At 54.3% G+C, this 21162-nt stretch overlaps 1 protein-coding gene across 1 annotated transcript in view; it reads left to right on the top strand.

Moving 5' to 3' along the window:
- MYT1 (myelin transcription factor 1) overlaps positions 1–10307 on the top strand; it is a 48461-nt gene extending 38154 nt beyond the window's left edge. Inside the window, 9 exon segments of the mRNA XM_026502885.4 lie at positions 260–322; positions 687–770; positions 4485–4706; positions 5810–5859; positions 5862–5900; positions 6522–6625; positions 9666–9750; positions 9753–9808; positions 10167–10307. Coding sequence (XP_026358670.4) covers positions 260–322; positions 687–770; positions 4485–4706; positions 5810–5859; positions 5862–5900; positions 6522–6625; positions 9666–9750; positions 9753–9808; positions 10167–10307 — 844 coding nt within the window.
- Positions 10308–21162: the final 10855 nt, after the last annotated feature.

Below are 21162 nucleotides of genomic sequence, written 5' to 3'. Positions count from 1 at the left end.
AGAAGGCCGAAATAGGGGCCCATCATTCCTGCAGTGGAGATGTGCTCTTGTCTTGGCCTTCTTAGACCCCTGGGGAGATGGGGTGGCAACGTTCTGAAGGCCGGGAGTCATAGCAGCAGGCTGGCCGGGATGCGCAGGCCATTTCTGAGACCAGTGCTGAGGAGGTGGGTGGGCCCACATGGGGGCTGGGCACAGATGGGGTCCTTTTCTGGTCAAGGGTCTTCCCTGGCTCTGGTTCCAGCTCCGCTGTCCTCCACAGGTGCCCCACACCCGGCTGTGATGGCTCTGGCCACATAACGGGGAACTACGCCTCACACCGAAGGTGAGCCCGCCGTGCCCCGGGGTGCCAGGCCGGATGGAGTGGGGTGGGGCTGTTCCTCAGATGAAGTTGCAGTGCTCCCAAGAAGACATTAGTGTTGCTGGCAGCTGGAGCCTGGCTCGTCTCTGCAATCTGAATTGTCGTTCCTGAGGCCCGATCAGGTTGCCCTCTGCCACCAGACCTAGGGGCTCGTGGTGACACCTCCTGCCATTGCCCTCCTGCCCTTGAGAGCGCGCCAGGACAGACGCTCCCTCCGGACCCCCTGGGGGCTGCTGGGCACAGAGCTGGAGGGGGCGGGTGGGGCAGATGGGTGTGAGAAGTTGCTGTTCTGGGACCACGGTGGCTTTTTTTCCTTTTTCAAAACTAGCTTGTCAGGCTGCCCTCGTGCCAAGAAAAGTGGAGCCAGGGTGACACCCACAAAGGATGACAAGGAAGACCCCGAGCTGATGAAGTGAGTTGGGGTCTTGCTGACTCCCGTGGTTGCTTTGCAGAACTGGTGTTATAATTTTAAAAAGCTCCTGTGTGTTATAATTTTAAAAAGCTCCTTCTAGACTCTTTTTTCATTAACACAGCTGGTCAATGACAGTGGAAGTTTTCCTGCTGTGCATATGGACACCTAGGAGCTGTGAGCCATGTGTGTCATATCGAGGGCATGCACAGGCACTGGCTCCTGTCTGGGCTTCTCAGGTCTGGGGGTGTTGGATGGGGCCAGGAGAGGCAAAGGGCCCTGCTGCCCATGCACCTGGATGGCCACCTGGGTGAGGGCTCAGGGCATGGAGCAGCCCCACAGGGTGTTCATGGGTATTGACACCTGCACGGCTGTGGTCTGATGGGAAAGGACAGGTGCAGGAGTCAAGAGGACAGGCTGGTTAGAGACATGAGCAGTCTTTGAATCATGTGTGTCTGCACACTCACATAGCTTTGCAGGGAGCTGGTGTGGAAAGAGGGAGCCCAGGAGGGTCACCCTGAACTGGGACCTCGACCCTGTTGTGCGGAGGAGCAAGGACATCCTGGGCCTTACGTGACCGAAGCCCTGGATACCCACTGCTGACCACCTCACTGGGTGCCTAACATGTCATCAGGGGAGTGTGTGTGAACTCTGACCCCGTGAGTGCCCCACTTGGAAGGGGTTGCATCGTTGCAAATTTATGCTTCCAGAACGGAAGTTGCCCCCTGAACCCCCACTTGCCAGTAGGGGCAAGGCTGGGCCACAGGAGCAAACAGAGTGACCCACCATTCAATTTCCCCAGGACTTTCAGAGCTGACAGTGGACAGAGCTGTGGGTCCCCTTGCCAGCTGGAGAGTGGAAGGGGGCGGCTCTGGCTGTGTTGCAGTGCCGGCCTCGGGGCTCTCTTGGTCAGGGCATAGCCAGGCAGGTGCTCAGAAAGCCCGTCTGCCCTGATTGTGTTGCCTTTGGGCCAAGCACAGTGGATGCTCACCCCTGCAGAGGGGAGCAAACTGGACCACGAGTCAGTAGGTCCTCCTTGGAGCTTCCCCCAGCTGCACCTGAACATCTGCTTGGCCACAGAGGACAGACCTGACTGACCAGCATCACACCCTTCCAAGGGGCCAGCCCCACCAGCTGTTTGGTGTAAAAAGGCTGTGGCTTGTTTATTTAATTTGGTGAATGCTAACGCAAAAATGCCAAGTATGTGGATGTCAGTGTCACGAATGCAGCCCACTAAATGCTAGGGTGGAGGAAGAGCATTTACCCTTCTGAGAAGCCGTATAAACGCAAGCCGCTATGGATGTAGTGCGGGTCCTGCTGCAGGGTTACGCTGAGTGAATTGTGCTGCATTTGCAAATGATCAAGATCAGCGTTTTCAAGCTCAATCACTGGGAAAGATGGTTCCCTCCTAATGTGCTGTCGACTTTGCTTTTTAAAAAACAAGATTTTTGCAGCCAAGCGGAGACTATGACTTAGAAGCAGGTCAGCATTTAGAGGATGGAAGAAGTTCCTAATGGCTCCATGGCGGGGGGGGGGGGGCTGCCCATTCAACACCTCCATTTTATAGCGCCTCCTCTCCAGCCAAAAACTTTAACTGTATTTATAATTGATTATCATTTTTAAACAAGTGCAGACTGCAGCAGAAAGTTTAATCGGTGCTCAGGTCCTGTGGCGTGACGGGCTTTCGTGAGCATGTGATTGTGGAGGCCTGCTGGAGGAAGAATTCCCTTTTATGACATCTTGTGTCTGTACCATTTAAGATTAAGTCATATTGGCACATTGTGGTAAATCCCTTTGACCAAAATGAAGAGTCTGTGGATGTTCCGGTGTGGGGTTAGGAGCTCCACGCCCATCGCCTGTGGAGAGCCCCCCTCCCCTGCCGTCCCCAACCACACCGGCTTCCAACAGAAGAGATGCCTCTGACCTTGGGGTCCTGGTGGCCCCACCACCGGCTCACCTGGTAGGTGCAGAAGCTGCCTGACATGGCACCCCACACACGTCTTACGTGAGGTCACCTTGCAGCTCTGAAGAGGTGGACACTGGATGTGGAGGGAAAGAAAAGCAGTGTGACCGTCCACATGTCTGAAATACCCACTATGAATAAATTCCAGGGAATCATTCCTGTTGAGGAGGGTTAGGGTTTTGCAAAGAATGTGAGTAAAAGGAGTTCAGAGTCAACTGTGTGTTGTAACCATGAAGAGCTGCCTCTCATTTGGTCTTTTGATCTTGTGCTGCCGGGTGCTCAGAAGTGCTTCGGGGTGTCCGCTGGGACCCCACAGCTGGGCGGCGTCCAGGTGTGAGGGGCAGACATAGAGCGGATCCTCCCCAAGCTCCTCGCAGGGCCCGTGGCTGTGTTTCCACTCTGGACTGATTGCCGAGATGACCTTGGACCGGCTCAGTAGCCACCCTGCATGGCGGAGGCCCACATGAGTGGGACGAAGAAGAGAGAGGGACGGGCACCAAGAGAGGAGACAAGTGAGGACGGCTCCAGGCCAAGGAGGCTGGGAAGATGTCTGCAGTGGCCACCTTGGGGGCAAGGCCACACTGTGGGGGCAACTTCTGGGCAGTGAGGCCCTGTCCCCTCACCTGCTGTGGCAGGAGCCCCAGGGCGGCCCTTGCCCTCCAGAAGACGTCCTGCCTCTGACTTCCCCACCCCAGGGGCCTCTGTCTAAACTGGGGCAATGTGTCCCTTTTCAGGGTCCTTTGTGTTTGACAGTCTGCAGCCCATAAAAAGTGGGTGAAAACAAACGGCAAATTATATGAGTCTCGTTTGCTAGAGGGAGAAAACGGAGAACTTGCAGGGCCAGGATGTCGTCCTCGGTCAGTTTTTGGTTCCGAGGTGGTCCTGAGCTCAGATCCCACGATCCTGAAATGTCGTGCTCAGAAGGCACCGCAGGGAGTTCCTGGTCCAGGTCCCTCCTGACGGCCACGAGGGCGGATGCCCAGAGCCCTGTGCAGCAGCCGGTTCTCTGTGGTGCACGGATTCCAACGGCAGCCTGAGGGGGACTCACTCTGGACCTTTCTCCAGTTACGTCACCTGTTCCTGGGGCATATGTTATTTCCTCAGGGGATTCTCTCCCTGTCCTGGAACAACCTGAGCAAAGGAAAATGCCATTCCAAGCCAGCCTCAGGCAGGAGTCTTTCTTGCATGAGCCCCGTGGCCTGGGTTCTTCCTTCCAGAACACACATTTCGGATGTGGCAATGCTGGGACATCTATGGACATCATGCCATGACAGTCTCATTCTGGGATGCTGTGGGGTGATGGAGCCCCTGCTGTCCCCACACTGCCTGGCTGCAGTGTACTTGTGTCCTTCTGTGACCCCCAGAACCCCCAGCACTGTGCTTGGTGAAATCCCCAGGGAATGGCCTCCACATTGCTGGGGTGATGTGGACGCGATGTGGCAGCAAGGTCTAGGTGTAGATCCAGAGGCCCCAGAGAGCTAGACCAGGGCCCAGGGGCATCCTAGCTCCCGTGGGGGGTGGGGAGAGGGGGCAGCTGCTGACCTTCCAGGGGTGCAGGGGGCATGAGGTTGCGTCTGGAGAGGAAGCATGATCCCTGCTGCCTTCGTGTCTGGTTGGGAAGGCTTCAGGAATCGCCTGTCAGTGGGAATTTATCCAGGAGCCTCCAGCAGTCTCAGTGTCTGGCTTGGGAGAGTCTCTGGGCTTCTCCTTCCTCCTCCAGTGCCCTGTGCTCATCTCTGACCTCTCTGTGCCAGGTGCCCTGTTCCAGGCTGTGTGGGGCTCGGTCACATCAGCGGCAAATACGCTTCCCACAGAAGTGCATCTGGCTGCCCACTGGCCGCTCGGAGGCAGAAAGAGGGTTCCCTTAATGGCTCACCCTTTTCCTGGAAGTCACTGAAGAACGAGGGGCCTACCTGCCCCACTCCGGGCTGTGATGGTTCCGGCCATGCCAACGGTAGCTTCCTCACCCACAGGAGGTAACTGCCCTGCACATTCTGTGTTTCCTTGGGACCCCAGCCTTGGGCGTGTGGGCAAGGCTCTTCAGGAAGGGCCAGACTAGAGCTCAGTTTTGGCCTATAGTTTCTCCAGGAAAAAGCAAGGCCCAGACTGATAGCTGACTGGGGGAAGCCACAGGCAATCTGTTGGGACCGGATCATGGTGTTTGTGACACATGTCACCCCATGTGGCTGCTGTCATGAGCCTCCTTCCACATCCCAGTAGAGTCCCTCCGGCAAGAGCAAGCAGAGCCCTGAGTCTGGTGTGTGCACTCTGGAAACAGGCCGCAAGCTTCTCCTAGAGGCTTTGTTATACCCCATGCCCTGCCCCTCCCGCTGGGGCCTCTTCTTTGAAGTTTGGGTCTAGGCCTCTGCCTGCTGTGGAGGGGACATGGTGACAAGAGCCCTCCCTGCTTGGGCTCTCACTTGCCCCCCCCCCAGTACCTGCTCCAGGGCTGGGGGGCCTTGGACCCCCATTCGCTTCCTCTGGGTGACAGGCAGTCAAGGTGTCGGCTGAGGTGCAGGGGGTTACCACACAGTCCTTCAGAAACCTTCTTTGTCTTTCTTTTGTTCTGCCCTAGTCTCTCCACCTACAAGATTAATTAGCTCATTCGTTCCACAAGCCTTTACTGGTATGTCCACTACATACCAGGCCCTGAGATAGAGCAGAGAACAAGAGCTAATTTGGGCCAAGTGGGTGGGGCACCGACTGTAAGCAAAGAAATGAGTGAGCTACCTAGGACAGCCAAAGGGGTAGATGCTGTGGGGAGAATAGCGGCAGGGAGGAGTGAGGAAGGCCTCTCTGAGAAGTGGGTAAGGAGCTGGCCCCACATCATCTGGGGATGAACCTTTAGGGCAGTGGCCCGAGCTGGGAAAGGCCTGGGCTATTAAATAAGGAGTGTGACAGCTTGGGGGCTGGAGCCAGGGAGCAGGGGGCAAAAGGAGATGAAGGAGAAAGTTCCAAGCCAGGATCCTACCAGGCTGCCAGCCAGCGAGGACTTGGCTTTCACTATGATGTGCCATCTTGGACTGGCTCTTGGTTTGTGACTTTGGACTGGTTTTTGGTGTGTGACCTTTGCTTCCAGCTTATCTGGCTGTCCCAGAGCAACCTTTGCTGGAAAGAAGGGAAAAGTCTCAGGGATGAGGTTCTCAGCACGAAGTTCAAGACGAGTGATGGTAAGGTATCCCTCCTGCAGTTCGTCCAAGTGATCTCTGTGACCTGGGTGAGTGAGCAGTGCTGGCGGAAGGGGTTAGGGAGAGAGTCCCTCCTGGAGTGAGTCATGGTGGAGATAGACCTCTGACCTGAGCCGACAGGTCTCCCAGCCTCAGGTCTGAACCCCTGGTTGCCTGGAGTCTGGGTTCCTGGCCCTCAAGTGGCCTTGCTTGCTCTAACCTGGATATTGCTAAGTGTTGGCGTCAGAGAACCCTAGTGGCAGCATCAGAAGCCACGTTCTCGGGGTTTGTGGAGTTGTGAACTCAGTTTCAAGGAAGAGGGAAGCTGAGGAAATTCAGCACCACCTGGAAAACTTCCATCTTTATCTTAGCGATTAATACCTGCCGGAGAGATCCTACCCATCACCCAGGGTCAGGAGGCAAATGTAGACACATGCTACTAGTCTCCAAGACCGACTTTTCCAGCATGACATGTGGGATACGAGGTGCCCAGCATGCCAGGCCAGTTGCCTCTGCTTGGAAAGAATCCCTAGTTCCATCTAGAAAAGAGGCCTCCACTGCACCCCCACATGCTGGCCTGGGCGTAAAGCCAAGAGCCACAACCAAGGTTTCTCTCTGGAGCAGTATTGGAGAACGATGAGGAGATCAAGCAGCTGAACCAGGAGATTCATGACCTGAACGAGTCCAACTCTGAGATGGAGGCCGCCATGGTGCAGCTGCAGTCCCAGGTGGGTGGCACAGCAGCAGTCCCAGCTGCAGTCCCAGGTGGATGGCACAGCTGCAGTCCCAGGTGCAGTCCCAGGTGGGTGGCACAGCTGCAGTCCCAGGTGCAGTCCCAGGTGGGTGGCGCAGCAGCAGTCCTAGGTGCAGTCCCAGGTGGGTGGCACAGCTGCAGTCTCAGGTGCACTCCCAGGTGGATGGCGCAGCGGCAGTCCCAGGTGCAGTCCCAGGGGGGTGGCGCAGCAGCAGTCCTAGGTGCAGTCCCAGGTGGGTGGCACAGCTGCAGTCTCAGGTGCAGTACCAGGTGGGTGGCGCAGCTGCAGTCCCAGCTGCAGTCCCAGGTGGGTGGCGCAGTTGCAGTCCTAGGTTGCCCACCAGCCACCTCCCCCCAACCCAAGGGGGTCCTTGTCCTCAGCCTCCTCTTCTGTGAGGCAGGAGAGCTGAGCTCGTTCAGGTCGCTGTTAGGCTGAGCTGATGGTGCAGCGCTCAGGGATGCTCAGAATAAGCCACCTGCCAGCTTTGGTAGTTCTTCCAGCAGTAGGGGTCCTGAGGTGCCCATGCTGGGGGGTCCCGTCAGGGTTGGCTGTTGGCCCTGTCAGTAGGAATAGTATTACAGGGTGGGTTCTGAGGGCCTGGCTGGAGTCTGATTCTACCCCCAGAACTGCCGTGTAGCAGCCTAGTGACCTGACAAACCTGCTATCAGTCTGTACTGATGTCCTTACTGGTAGAATGAGGATGATAATAGGAATCAACTCCGTGAGGTTGTTGTAAGATAAACGCATTTCTATGGGAAAGTGTCTGACCCTGAAAGAGTCACTATTGCTGTGTGGTAGGTTTACAAAGTACTATAAGTGTATGTGTCGTATCTCTCTGATTTCCCCAAAATGAACATTGGTCATCAGAAAAAAAATGCAATGAGAGTTTTATTTTGAAAAGAAGCCCTGACTTTAGCTGCTGAGTAGGGGGCCAGAGCAGAGCTGGGGGCACAGAAGGAGTGGCTACACATAGCTCTGTCCCCTATGGCTGGAGGGACAGAGGGACAAGGAGGTGACCCGGCCCTGCAGGATCTGAGGGCAGAAGGGACAGATGGAAGGTGGGGAGGCCCTTTCCCAGAGGCTGCAGTGTGACATATTGGAGCCCCACGTGTCTTGTTATGCCGTTCCTTCTTCCATCAGCCAAGAGGCTTTTATGCTGACCTCCTGTGACTCGGAAGCCTAGATAAAAATAGCAATCAGCCTGTAGAGATCAGGAAGGATTTTCATTCTGCCATGCATCACCTTCCCCAGGCTCACACACAGTAGAAGCAGACGAGTATTGGGGCATCTCTGGGTGCCGAGACACATCACTGTGCGACTGCCACCCTCATCTGTCTCTCACTGCTCTCTCTCTCCCCAAAGTAACCTTGGAGCAGCACCTCTGATTTCTCCCCTCCCCTCCCCTCCCCTCTCCCCCCTTCCCCTCCCCTCTCCCCCTTCCCCTCCCCTTTCCCCTCCCCCTTCCCCTCCCCTCCCCTTTCCCCTCCCCCTTCCCCTCCCCTCCACTCCCCTCTCCCCCCTCCCCTCCCCTTTCCCCTCCCCCTTCCCCTCCCCTCCACTCCCCTCTCCCCCCCTCCCCTCCCCTTTCCCCCTTCCCCTCCCCTTTCCCCTCCCCCTTCCCCTCCCCTCCCCTTTCCCCTCCCCCCTTCCCCTCCCCTCCACTCCCCTCTCCCCCCTCCCCTCCCCTTTCCCCCCTTCCCCTCCCCTTTCCCCTCCCCCTTCCCCTCCCCTCCCCTTTCCCCTCCCCCTTCCCCTCCCCTCCCCTTTCCCCTCCCCTTCCCCTCCCCTCCCCTTTCCCCTCCCCCTTCCCCTCCCCTCCACTCCCCTCTCCCCCCTCCCCTCCCCTTTCCCCTCCTCCTCCTCCCCCTTTCTTTCTTTCTTTCTTCTTTCTTTCTCTTTCTTTCTTTCTTTCTTTCTTTCTTTCTTCTCTTCTTCTTTCTTTCTTTCTTTCTTTCTTTCTTCTTTCTTTCTTTCTTTCTTTCTTTCTACTGATTTCCACCTTTTTATTCACTAGCATCCTTTTGGACTGACTCAGAGCCCCCTTTCCCCTAGAGGGAGTTTTCAGTCCTATGCTCTGCAGAAAGGCTCAGGCAAAGAGCAGGCAGGCCCTTAACTCCTACTCAAACTGTTTTAAGCCAAAGACTTGTCACCAGGTGTGATGTTTCCCAGCCACGTGGTTGGAAGAAAGCCCTCCACCCCATCCATTGCCTCCTAAAAGGCAGCTCCCCTTTCTGCACCTAGGGGATGGCTCAAAGAGTTACACACATTGTGTGAGCTTGCCTCTGCCCAAGGCTCCTTTGGGATCCTGGTTGGGAACTGCCCTCCCAAGCAAGTCTCGTCCAGACTGGGCCCCAGCGCAGACTTTCCACCTTCCCCACTCTGGCTGTGAACCTCTGCATAGGGTTGTGCTGACCCTGAGCCTCACCTGTCTGCTCACCTGAGCTGATCAGAGCAGGCAGGACTGCTCATGACCGCCAGCCCTGTTGTCACTGTCACTGTGAGGGTGTGCTGGAGGAGTCAATGACTGGCTCCACTCAGCCAGGAGTTGCAGAGGGAGAAGTAGTTGCCCGTTCTGCTTGCCTTCCACGGGGTTATTAAGGCATTTTGCATTTTGTCAGTCTCTCTGGTGGGGGGAAGACCCGAAAGTGGTCAGACACCCCACAAAGTGGATGCAGTAATCCCATTACAGAAAAAGAAGAAGAAACATGGTGAACTTAACTGCATAGCTGGTGCTGGGCTGGGACTTGAGATCAGGGTGCTTTGGAGTCCGTGTTCCTCCGTAGCCCTACAGGACAGATGTGGCACAGAAGGCTATGGCCCCACATAGTCCCTAGCTCAGTCAGTGCATCCCCTCCTCCGTCCAGGGACCAGGGTCCCCTGCCTCTTCACCCTCTCCCAGAGAGACATGAAATGTGGCACAGTTAGCATGCTGGCTGTGTCCCAGGAGGACGTGAGGGATGTGGTTCATGGGACACCCATGGCAGGAGGCATTTCCCATCTTGGTCTGGTGCAGATCTCCTCCATGGAGAAGAGCCTAAAGAACATCGAAGAGGAGAACAAGCTCATCGAGGAGCAGAATGAAGCCCTGTTTCTGGAGCTGTCGGGCTGAGCCAGGCCCTTATCCAAAGTCTCGCCAACATCCGCCTTCCGCACATGGTAAGCAGGATGTGGCCCTGTGGGCACTCAGCTCAGCTGGTAGCTGACCCCCAGGACTCTGGGGAAGGTGAGGAGGGCAGGGCACCCCTCTGTGTCTGGGGTCCTGCCAGAAGGGCCCCGATCCAGGCGCTCTGCCCAGCAGGCTGCTGGCCGTGGCAGCTCTAGCGCTCCGGAAGGGTTGAGGAATCCACAGCAGAATACTCATGATTGTTTCAGCCCAAGGGTGCCAGCAGTGCCCCTGATAGGTGTGGGCTTGTCTCAGGGGGCGTTCTATGTTCATCCATGGATTTCTGTGGCTTCTGAAAATCATGGGGCCCATTGCATGGGTGGGGCTCGCTAACCCTGTTCTGTTCTCCAGGAGCCAATATGTGAGCAGAATTTCGATGCCTACGTGAGCACCCTCACTGACATGTATTCCAACCAGGAGTGCTACCAGAACCCCGAGAACAAGGACCTCCTGGAGAGCATCAAACGGGCTGTGAGGGGCATCCAGGTCTAGACCTCATCGTCCAGAAGCCACCCTGCCAATCGGGACACCTGGGGCACCCCGACTTGGCTCCATCGTTTACCTCCCTCGCCCTGCCCCCGCAGTGGAGATTCCCAACTCACAGTGACTAGTTGGCAGCCCAGGGCAGCCTCAGGCAGGCTTATCCAAAGGGGTGCCTGGAAATCCGTGTCCTTCTTATTACGCTTGCCAGGCTGGAGGCCTTGACCTCCCCACACGAGTGCAGGGCAAGGCACGGCATACTACAAAGTGATTTATTTTTGTTTTTTGAAAGAAATCTGAAGAGCAGCTCAAAGTCTCCAGTGGAAGCTCATGGACAAGGTTCTCAGGGAAGTTTTGGAGTTTGCAACCACAGTATTCCTTTGTCTGTCGAGGCTGGGAGGGTAGCCGTGGGCACGGGGCGGATGGTGTGTGTGACAGTGTCAGCCTGGAGCACGCGCCCCAGGGTGCGTGTCTGCTCAGTGAGGTCAATGTGGCAAGTGTGTTTTCTGTTTTCATTTAATTCATTTTTGTCTTAAGGATGGAATAAAGCACTGTTCCAGAGGGTTAGAAATAGACCTACAGCCCATGGGTCCCCTTGAGGACTGTAACCTGGGATGCCCCTGGACGTTCCACATGAAAGCACCTCACATATCTAGGGGTGGCTGGCACCCCCTGCCTGCACAGACGTGTACAGCTCGGGGTCACGCCCCCTCTTGGGGCTGCAGCCGACAGATCCAGGTCTGGGTCAGGGCCAGGGTCTCTGGTTCTCTGTGTGTCCACCCGTGCCGGTGACCTGTCACTGCCAGCATTGCCCGGGTCACGGCCGAGCTCGACTGAGGTGGGGACGGCGTCAGCAAAGTCAGGGGATAAATTCCTAATTCGGAGACCACCAAGATTCATTTCTTTTTAGATCCACTCAAGATGCGAAAAAAATTTTAATAGAAAGTGTTAAACACAATGTTCCTAACATGTAAATAGAGTCCAAATCGATTGTGACTACAATTCCAAGTTAGTATTTAAACGTAGAGAAATTGCACTTCCTGGAAGAAATAAAAAAGTAGTTAGTTTAATTATTCTGTAAATTATTTAATTTTGTCAAGATGTAAGTATATTCACAACCTCTTATGTTAACATTTGCTATTTATTTAACATTTTTATTTATTAATTTTGTACTATTTCAACCAGACCCCACACCAGGACACCATGAGAGGGAAATCAATGAAATCAAAGCAAAATTAACTATTGGACTATGAGATAGGCCACAAAAAAAATCTTGCTGTAACTTCTTTATATAGAAGTCTTCTTATAATTTTGATGCAACCAACTTATTTTTTATATATTTTGTTATTTATTCTTTTAATAATGGAATTTCTAAAAAAGTATTTTGTAACTGAGGAATTTTGATAATTTGGGGATATTTTTCCCTGGGTCCAATGGAAAGAAAGACTTTTGGTTTTCTTTACCCCTTTGGTTCCTTTTGTTTCAGGCACAGACAACGGCCAACAGAATTCTGTAGTTATTATTTATTTAAGTGTAGCGCAGCCGTGTGTGCTCTGGTGTGATCCTCGTGTTGCGTCTGTGTGCTGGTTCTTGATGGCTGAGTCGCGCTGCTGTGAAGGACTGCTGGCCACAGGCAGCACTGAGCAGTCCCCTCTCCCAGGCTCCCTGTCCCTCTGACAGCTCCGATACTGTGATCCCCTTCCTCAGGAAACGCGTGGAACCCACAGCACAGCACTTCTCGGTGTGTTTGCAGGGTGATTTCCTAATAAAAGTCCACTCTGACTGTGCACGGGAGCGGTGTGTGCTGTGACGCCGGCCTCTGTCACCTTCTTGGGGACTCTTCCATCTGGGTCTCTTCTTGATACCACATGTGGAACCAGCAACTTTCCCCCAAGGTGTGGTTCTAGGAGATCTAAGTCACGGTGCCCTGCCCCCTCCCACGTGACTGAGCACGTGCAACGCACCACTTTCTCTTGGGCTCAGAGAGAAGTCTTCCTGTTGGGGTTGTCCAACCAGGTAGGGTCGTGGGGGGGTGGGGTTGCAGGGTGGAATGGGGGTTGCCACAGTCTATCTCTTCTGGCCATAAGGAGACAGTTTGGACATTCTGGAGGGAGGCAGAGCTGAGAAATGGAGAGATTATGGTGGAAGTGGAAGGAGGATGAGAGGACACTGATCCTTTCAGAGCTCCTGGATCCAGCCATACCTGAAGGTCATCCACCCTTGCACTTCCCAGTTATGTGGGGCAATGCACTCCTCCTCTCCTCCTCCTCTTCTTCATCCTCCCCGCCCCCTCCACTTCTTCTTTTCCTTGTTGCTTAAGCTCTTCTGTTTGGCTTTTTGGCTCTGCAGTGGCAGCCCACTATTTCCACGCGTTAGTGTTGGCTGTAACTCCAGCTCTCCCAGGGTGAGACTTAGGTTTGGGGTTTCTGACCTGACTTCGGTTTGGATATTTGATGTGATCTGTCCACCGCTTTTGACCTCCCTGGGAATCTGGCCCCAAAGGCCAAACTGGAGCTACCATCTGACCTGACAAAGGAAAATTCTTAGACATTCTGACCTCATTTCCAAACCCTGTCCGAGTCAGGGGGCATCTGGTGTGTTTGTGGGGGCAGCTGACCCTTAGGAAAGCTGCCCATGAGCCTTCATTGCACCCCAGACCCACCTCCCCACCCCTGCTTCCCACTGTCTTTGCCTCTCTCGGGCCTCTTAGTGTCTACATGTGCAGGCTTCTGAAGCCTGGTCTCTTCCCTTCTGGAAACTTCTACGGCTCCCTCCTCCCCTCCTCCACTGGGCCCTCTTCTCATCTGCCTATGGCCCCTTCCTGGTTTCTGCCCCACCCTGCCCTGTCCCTGTGGATGCCCCTCAGGGGATGCCCCAGTCCATATCCTGGCCTCCCTCCTTCCCTGAATCGACATCCCTACAGCTCATGTCTGCCACCTGCAGAGAACTCCCACACTGTTTCCTAAGCCTGCTTTTCCCGGTTCTAGCACTTTCTGGGACTCCACTTGGACATCCCACAGGCCACAGGACATATACCCAGACGACCACATTAGCCCACTGGCTGCTCCCAGCCTGACCGTCCCTGGGCCCAGCAAGATACCAGCCGTCATCCAGCTGAAGAGATCATGGCCACATGCAAGCTACATAGAGGAGCCAGCACATGGATGCTGATGTCACCACGGAACACCAACTAGGTCGTGTGTGCTGCCCAGACAGGGCCACCCGTGGGTGCTGGCCTAACGAGGGCAGTGTGTGATTTGAGGAAAAACAGGCGGTTCTTTGGATTACATGTCTAGCTGTGCAGGGATGCATGTATTATGGCACCAGCCATGCCCTGTCCACCATAGGGGACAGTGTGGACACCGTGACTGCTGAGCTCCAAGGGAGCCCCTCCCAGTAACTGAGGTGTCTGCTTGGGCTGGTTCTGGCTCTTGAGGGCTGGCCACTCCCTGCAGCAGCTTCTTGAGCCAGTATAGGTCTTAGGGGCACACCGGGAGCCCCACAGAATTGGAGGAGCTGGTACAGTCTCAGCCCTGTGGCGCCATCCCCAGTCCGCCACTTCCAGGATGAGGGGTCTAGGGGGAGGGGCAGGGAAGCCCACAGAGCCACCCTGCTTCCCACATGGGATCCTGGGAGTGGATGTAGAGGAGGAAAGTACAGCTTCCTCCCCAGCACCCTGCCAGCAAACATCCCCTCATTAGACCCACCCATCGCTGCTCCTAGGGTGCCTTCTGCCAAATTGGACACATTTCTGCCCGTGTCTTTCACACACTGTCAAAAATGTTTTCCTTGTATTTAATTCTGTCGTGGTTCTCTCTGTAGAAGTTGTCAAAACAGCAAAGGAGAAACCTGGTGCTGTTTATGTTAAGACGATAAGGAATCCACCCAGGCCCACCTGCTGTACTGTGAAGACCAAGCAGAAGTGCTTGTAAGTCCCACACCATCCCCCCCAGCCGCTGCTTGAGACGCAAGCAGAGGTTGATAACCCAAGAGCCTATCAGGCACCAAATCTGGAAGGGCTCGGTCAGTCACAGCTGAGTCACCCCACACCAAACCCTACCTGGCTCAGCCCCGAGCAAGTACAGGAGAGAAGCGATGACAAGCCCACCTCTCAACACTGTGGTGCAGGACTGTCCCCATCATACGGACCAGGAGACTGAGGCCCAGGAGGCTGCTCGGGGTCACACAGGGATTGGCTATGCAGCCAGGATTGACACCAGGCCTCTGGCCCTGGGGCTTGTCCTCCTCAGGAAGAGGAACGGGTGCCAGCCCAGCTGAGCCCCATGGAGAGGTCAGACCCAGTGGGCACGGAGGAGCCAGAGGAGAAGGCAGGAGGCACCAGGAAGAATCTGTCCAGGCTCAGTGTGGACAGACAGGTCTCCCAGTCTTGGGACAGCTGGCCTGGCAGACCCCACTGCCTTCTGGGGGGCTCTGACCCTTCCCTAAGGTGGCCGGGACCAGACACAGACTGAAGGTTCATCTAGGCGAGGGCAGGTTCTCCAGCGACCCTCCGGCTCCTCCTGCCTGCAGGGCTGAGCAGGGTGGACCACGTCCCTGCACTGGCCTCTCCTTGCCCCCATCAGCTGGTCTGGGCTGCCCGGCTGATTCTCTGTCACTAGAGCTGGCCAGGGGTTTCCCACAGGACAGTTAGGCTTGTCCAAGATCCCTATTCTAGGCTCCTAAAGGCAGTTTCTCCCCCTGCACACATTTTTAGTCAGTAACAGAAAGGGCTAAGACGTGGTCCTTGTACTGGGATCGCGGCCTCCAGGACATTCCTGATCATTCCCTAGTCACCACCGCACTTGTACGCTCATGCTGTTCCCAGAGGGTATGATAGCTAGCTGCCTGGCCCCATCCCAGGTGCTGTCCCTCTGTGTGATTTCTGCCAAGCTCACGTCTGAGGTGGGGCCTGAAAGCAGGTCTGGGATCACTGGGAGAGACCCTCAAGCACATTTCCTTCCTGTAGTGCTGAATCTGGGGAGGGGCTTTCTGGGGTTTAGAACTCTGGGAGAGACCCCAAGGGACATTTCCTTCTTGCAGTGCTGGGGAAGCCTTTCTGGGGTTTGGAACCCTTTGACATTGTTTGAGAAATCATGTGTGCATGTGTGGGGGAGGGGGGTCTTTTTCCTGATGCACAGCCTTCCCACAATCTTGAGCAGTGGGGAAACTTCCTGACTCATAGTCCCCAAGAGTCCTATGAATATGACATTCATAATGGCCATAGGCTGGAGACTACCGTTGGCACTGACTAGGCCCTGGGAAGTTGACTCTCTGTGCTGCAGTTTCCTTATCAGTACCGAAAGAGGGGGCATCTGAAGAAGTAGGGCATGTGCGTTCGCCGCAGTGGAGACCGGGTCATTCTGAAACAGTCGAATGCCCCCACTCTCCACCAGCTCAGAGTCCCTGGGAAGCTGCCTCAGAGGCATCCGTGAGAGGGGCCTGTGATGATGCTGGTCCGCTTCAGGCCTCAAGGCCCACTCCATGCCTATAGAACCCTGCCCCAGACACTAACCACTCCCCCCCCAACCATGTGGGGGTGTCCTGGGGCAACTTCCAACAGTATCATGATGCCCGAGGGGCCGGTGGTATGGGCGGACGGGCTAATGCAGCTGCCCTGCTCGTTGAGGCCCTCAGTCAGGACTGGTGACCTTCAGACATTGTTCAAGCACTCACACCCTTTCCATGGAGGGTCACACAGAGCCGCTGTGCTGTTCTGGCTAAGGGTGAGGGTCAGAGCTGGTGCGGCCCAAGGGAAAGGCCCAGCACGTTTGGGCAGCTCCAGACAGATGTTCCCTGAGAGAGTCTCTAGCCACCTCCCTCACCAGCCACGTACAGAGCCTACGAAACCATGTGGAGGAATCAGCCAAGTATGGGATGTGTGCTCTGTAGGGTTGGGCGGGGGGCAGGAAATGTGTCTGCAAGGGGTGGCTATATGGACGAGAGTTGGGGTACTGGGCAATTCCCCTTTGTGGGGGCTCCTGGTTTCAGACACAGCTCTTTCCGTCTGAGTCAGGGGCCGTCTCACAGCTGGGGACATTGGGCAGGTCATTTCTAGCTTCTGTGCTTTGGTTCCCTTCTCTGTAGAGGGGTCCACAACACATGCTACTGAAGGAGGGAGGGAGAGACGGTGGAAAGTGTGGGCCCAGGCCCCAGGTCAGGCACTAACCCCCAATACTCTGAGGAACCCTTGAACTCACCTCCCCTTCCCTGCATCTCCCCATTTATGTCAGCCACCACTCCCAGCTCCAAGGTCTGCCTCTGGGGGGTTGCCAAGCCACCTTACATGTGACCACAGCTGCCAGGTAAGGTCTGGGTTTGTAGGCACCAGCCAGGGCCCTCCTGTTTGCACCCCCGAGTCTAGGTGCCTGAGGAGTGAGTACATCTGTTCCCAGCTCTGCTAGCAACTGGTCTGGCCCACCAACAGCTGCATTCCAAAAGTTCCAGAGTCTGGTCTTCCCAGACTGGCCTCCCTTCTCCAAGGCTGCTGCCCACTCATGCTCTCCCCTCAAGCCTTTCCTCTTGTAAGTTATAAGCTAGGGAGGAGAGTCTGAGGGGCTGGCAAAGGGGGAGGGGACCCTTGAACCCTAGGACTCACAACTTTAGAAATGTGGGGGTGGCTCAGTTGGGTAAGTGTCCGACTCTTGGTTTCGGCTCAGGTCGTGATCTCAGGGTGGTGAGACTGAGCCCTGAGTCAAGCCTGCTTAAGATTCTCTTTCTCCCTCTCCCTCTGCCCCTCCCCTCTCTCTATTTCTAAAAAAAGAAATGTGGGTGTCAGCTCCTCAGGGTGCTTCCATCCCAGGGACACTGACCCTGTGGGCAGGCCTCTGAACCCTGGTCTGACACTACTTCTTTGTGTCATATATGGAGAAAACTCAGACACACAAACAGGAAGTGGGCTGGGGAGGGGATTTATTTTGTGGAATTGGCTCACTCAGTTGTGGTGGCTAAATCTGAAATCTGCAGAGCATGGGGCAGGCTGGAGACCCCGGGAGAACTGATGTTGCAGTCTGGTGTCCAAGGCTGTCGGAGGCAGAATTCCTCCTTCCCTGGGGGATGTTAGGGCCTCAAGTGCTTGGATAAGACCCCCGCACATTATAGAGGGTTAATTTGCTTCACTCAATGCTTGCTGATTTAAACGTTAAGCACATCTAAAAACCACCCCCGGAGTAACATCTAGACCGGTGTTTGACCAACACCTGGGTACCATAGCTTAGCCAAGCGGACACATAAAATCAGCCATCACAGACCTCTTCCCTGTGCCCATGCATTACTAACTTTTTATTCAAGTGGTTTGTTTTAAGACAAGAAATTATTTTTTGGACTCCCTTCTCAATCATTTTGTAATACGAACACACTGGCGTTCGCCAATGCTTCCAGATCACGGCAAACTGCGCTCACCTGCAGAGCAGGGAAGTGCGAGGCACGTCTGCGAACTGGTTAGTACCACTTCCGGGCTGCAAAAGGGTTATGAGGAGGAAGAACTGTTTCTTCCCTTTTTGGTGGACGGTTTGGAGCCTCTCAACGCAACAGCGGCGCAGGGGCGACGCCTCGTGGTCAGTGTGGTCTTGTAACCCGCGTCCTCCTCCTCTGGATCCTTTGTAACATCTCTTTGTTCTCTGGGGGTTTCAAACTTTTTCTCTTCATCATTGGTTTTTAGCAATTTGATTCTATTGTGCCGTGGTACTTTTCTTCACGTTCCTGTGCTTGGGCTCATTGAGGGTTAGAGTTTTTATCAAATTGGGAAAGATTCCAGCGTTTTCTCCATTATTTCCTTCTGTCCCAGCTTGTGTCCCTTCTTTCTGGGAAGGTCATTACATGCGTGTCAGGCCACACGAGGTTGCCCCACAGGTGCCATCGATGCTGTTAGTTTATTCTCTTCTCTCTTCACATTTTATTTGGGATAGTTACTACGGCTGTGTCTCCAACCCTTCAGCAACATCCAATCTGCTGCTCATACCATCCACTGTATTTCCAACTCAGAATTGTAATTTTATTTCTGGAAGTTATATTTGGGTCTCTTTATGTAACCTCTGTGTCTGCACTTGACTCCTTGTTACACCTCCTTACTTTATATTTCTGACAATTTTAGATTGGATGCCAGACATTGTGAATTTTACCTTGTTGAGTGTCCGGTGTTCTGTATAGATATTCTTGACCTTTGCTCTGGGACACGGTGGCCAGGAAACATTTTGATCTTTCAGATCTTTCTCTGATGAGTTAGGTGGGGTCTGAGCAGTGACCAGTCTGGGGGGACCTATGACTCACTTTTGAGGCAAGACCCTCGTGCGTGCTCTTCCCACTGTTCATGAACCAAGAGATTTTCCTGGTGTGGCTGCTGGCAACCGACGCCAGTCTCTGCCTCGTGCTACCATGGGCAGTGTGACCTCTAGCCCTTTTGGACAGTTCTTTCCCTAGCCTTGGGTTGTTTCTGCACACACGTGTGCTGATTAGTTCTCTGCTGAACGCTTGAGGGCGAGCTGCTGCAGGTTCCCAAGTCCTCTCTGTAACTTTCTCCCCACCTGTACTCTGCCCTGGGACCTCTAGACACTTGGTTTCCCTACACTCTCAGTTTTATCTTCTCAACTCAGGGAGTCCTCCAGGCTCTGCGTGGGATGCCCTTCCCGCCCTGCAGCCTGAAGACACTCGCAGTGGTGAGATGAGGCAGCTGTAAGGGCTCAGCCCGTTGGTTTCTCGTCTCTCAGAAGTCACTGAGCTTTGTTGCACAATGCCCAGGTTCTGAGAACTGTTGCTTCACATATTACTCCATTTCTTGGCTGTCTCAGGCATGAGAGCAAGTCCAGTCCATTTTGGTCAGAGTTTCAGAGTTTCTTGGCACATTTCAGTTAGAGATGAGGAAAAAAATGCTGGAGATGAATAGTGGTGATGGTTGCACAACAATGAGAAATGTACTTAATGCCATTGAACTGTACACTTAAAAATGGCTAAAATGGTAAATTCTATGTCTTAAAAACAGTTAAAATGGTAAATTTTATGTTATCTACATATTACTACAATAAAAACATTTTTTAAAGGGCTACCTTAATTGAAAGGAAGTCTTCATATTGCACTTTGAAGATAGCAACACAGCCACTGCATGCGGCTCCAGCCACAAGTGCCCAGGTACACCCTGACCTCAGGCCTCTACATGACCTTCCCTGTGCCTGGGGACTCCTCCTCCAGATATGCCAACCACAAGCAGCCCACACACACCCAACCCAAGCCCTCACCCTTCAGTAATCCTTCCCAACACCTGCTAGAGACACCTCCAGCCATCCACGGTGTGCATCCCACCACGGAACAAGAAGTACAAGCTCGTCCGCATCTGGCAGCCTCTGGCAGGGTGCTGGTACCTCCATTTGACAGATGGGGAAACACTGAGGGGACTGCTTGCTGTTAGGAAGCAGGGTCATCTCAATACGTGATGTCTGTTAGGAGGGCAGGGGAGAGAGGCTCACCTGTAACAGTGAAGGAGCAGGGGTTGCTGCTATTGGCTAGGAGACAGAGTGTCTGAGATTCTGTGGATGACTCAGGGACCTTGTTTTGGTCTGTGCTTGGGCACGATTATGACTTTTTTTTTTTTAAGATTTTATTTATTTGACAGAGAGAGAGACTGCCAGCAAGAGAGGGAACACAAGCAGGGGGAGTGGGAGAGGAAGAAGCAGGCTCCCAGCAGAGGAGCCTGATGTGGGGCTCAATCCCAGAACTCTGGGATCATGCCCTGAGCCGAAGGCAGACGCTTAACAACACAGCCACTCAGGCGCCCCACGATTATGACGTTTTGTCTCTCACTGTATCACAATGCAGTGCCTCTGCAAGACTGCCCATATCCAACAGGAGAACCATGGTGTTGGTGTGAGCGCCAGGCCAGCTCCCAATGTCAGAGACTGCCTTTCTCATCCTCAGAGATCATTTTAGGATCTACGTCATGGAAATAACCCATGTAAAGTGCTTACTGTGACACTCTACAAAGATTAATACTGATAGGTATAGAGATGGTGGAGCTGACAGGGAGGTGGGTGGGGGATAACCTCGGAGAGCCAAGCACATGGGTCTTAAGGGAAGGTCTAGAGGACCGATGTGATCAGACCGTGCTTTAGGAAAACCACTTGGCAGAGCCCAGGGAGGGAGCGTAGTGAGAGGGTATGTAGGAGGTCAGTGAAGACATTATCCTGGTAAGAGGTGAGGGGTACAGGGACAGGACAAGGTGAAGTATATGGAGGGTGTAGACAGTGGGGAGAGGGTCAAGGATGGCTCTAGGATCTCTGTAATTTGAAACTGTCACAGATGACCAAAGGTATGCAGTAGAAAGGACTCTGAGAGTGAGTGTCAAGGTCATGAGATTGGTGGCAAGTCCTCTCCTCCACAGCAGCAGGGCTATAGCTGCTGTATAGATGGGGTGGCTTCTAAGACTGTGTCCAAAGAAAGGGTTCTGCTGTTAAAAGCTCATTTGGAAAATCACAGGTGAGGTTGGGCTGAAGTGAAAGGAGGAGTAGGGTAGAATTTCACAGAAGTGACCGGGTAGGCTGTGCAGGCAGTTCACAAAAGGGACATGGTAGGCAGGTGGCAGAAGAGGACAGGTCCCAGGGTGACTGGGGCTGGCGAGGGGAGGCAGCGTTGAGGACCTGGACAGAGAGCCACAAGGTCACTTTTGGGATGCGGGATGACCCTCACTGATGTCCAGCAAAGGTATCTCAGATTGTTCTCACATGGAGGGCAGCCTGTGCAGGGGCCATGGGCCTGGTCAACATCTAAAGCATGATGCTGGCGAGCACAACTTCCCTGCTCTGAGACTGGGTCCAACTTCAGCCCTCAGGGGCTCGGCCTCCTACGTGGTGTCCCACAAGCCACAGAAGCTTAGGTTGGTCTG

Source organism: Ursus arctos, unplaced genomic scaffold (assembly GCF_023065955.2).
Source record: "Ursus arctos isolate Adak ecotype North America unplaced genomic scaffold, UrsArc2.0 scaffold_16, whole genome shotgun sequence".
Lineage (NCBI taxonomy): Eukaryota > Metazoa > Chordata > Mammalia > Carnivora > Ursidae > Ursus > Ursus arctos.
This window is presented reverse-complemented; position numbering and strand designations above follow the sequence as displayed.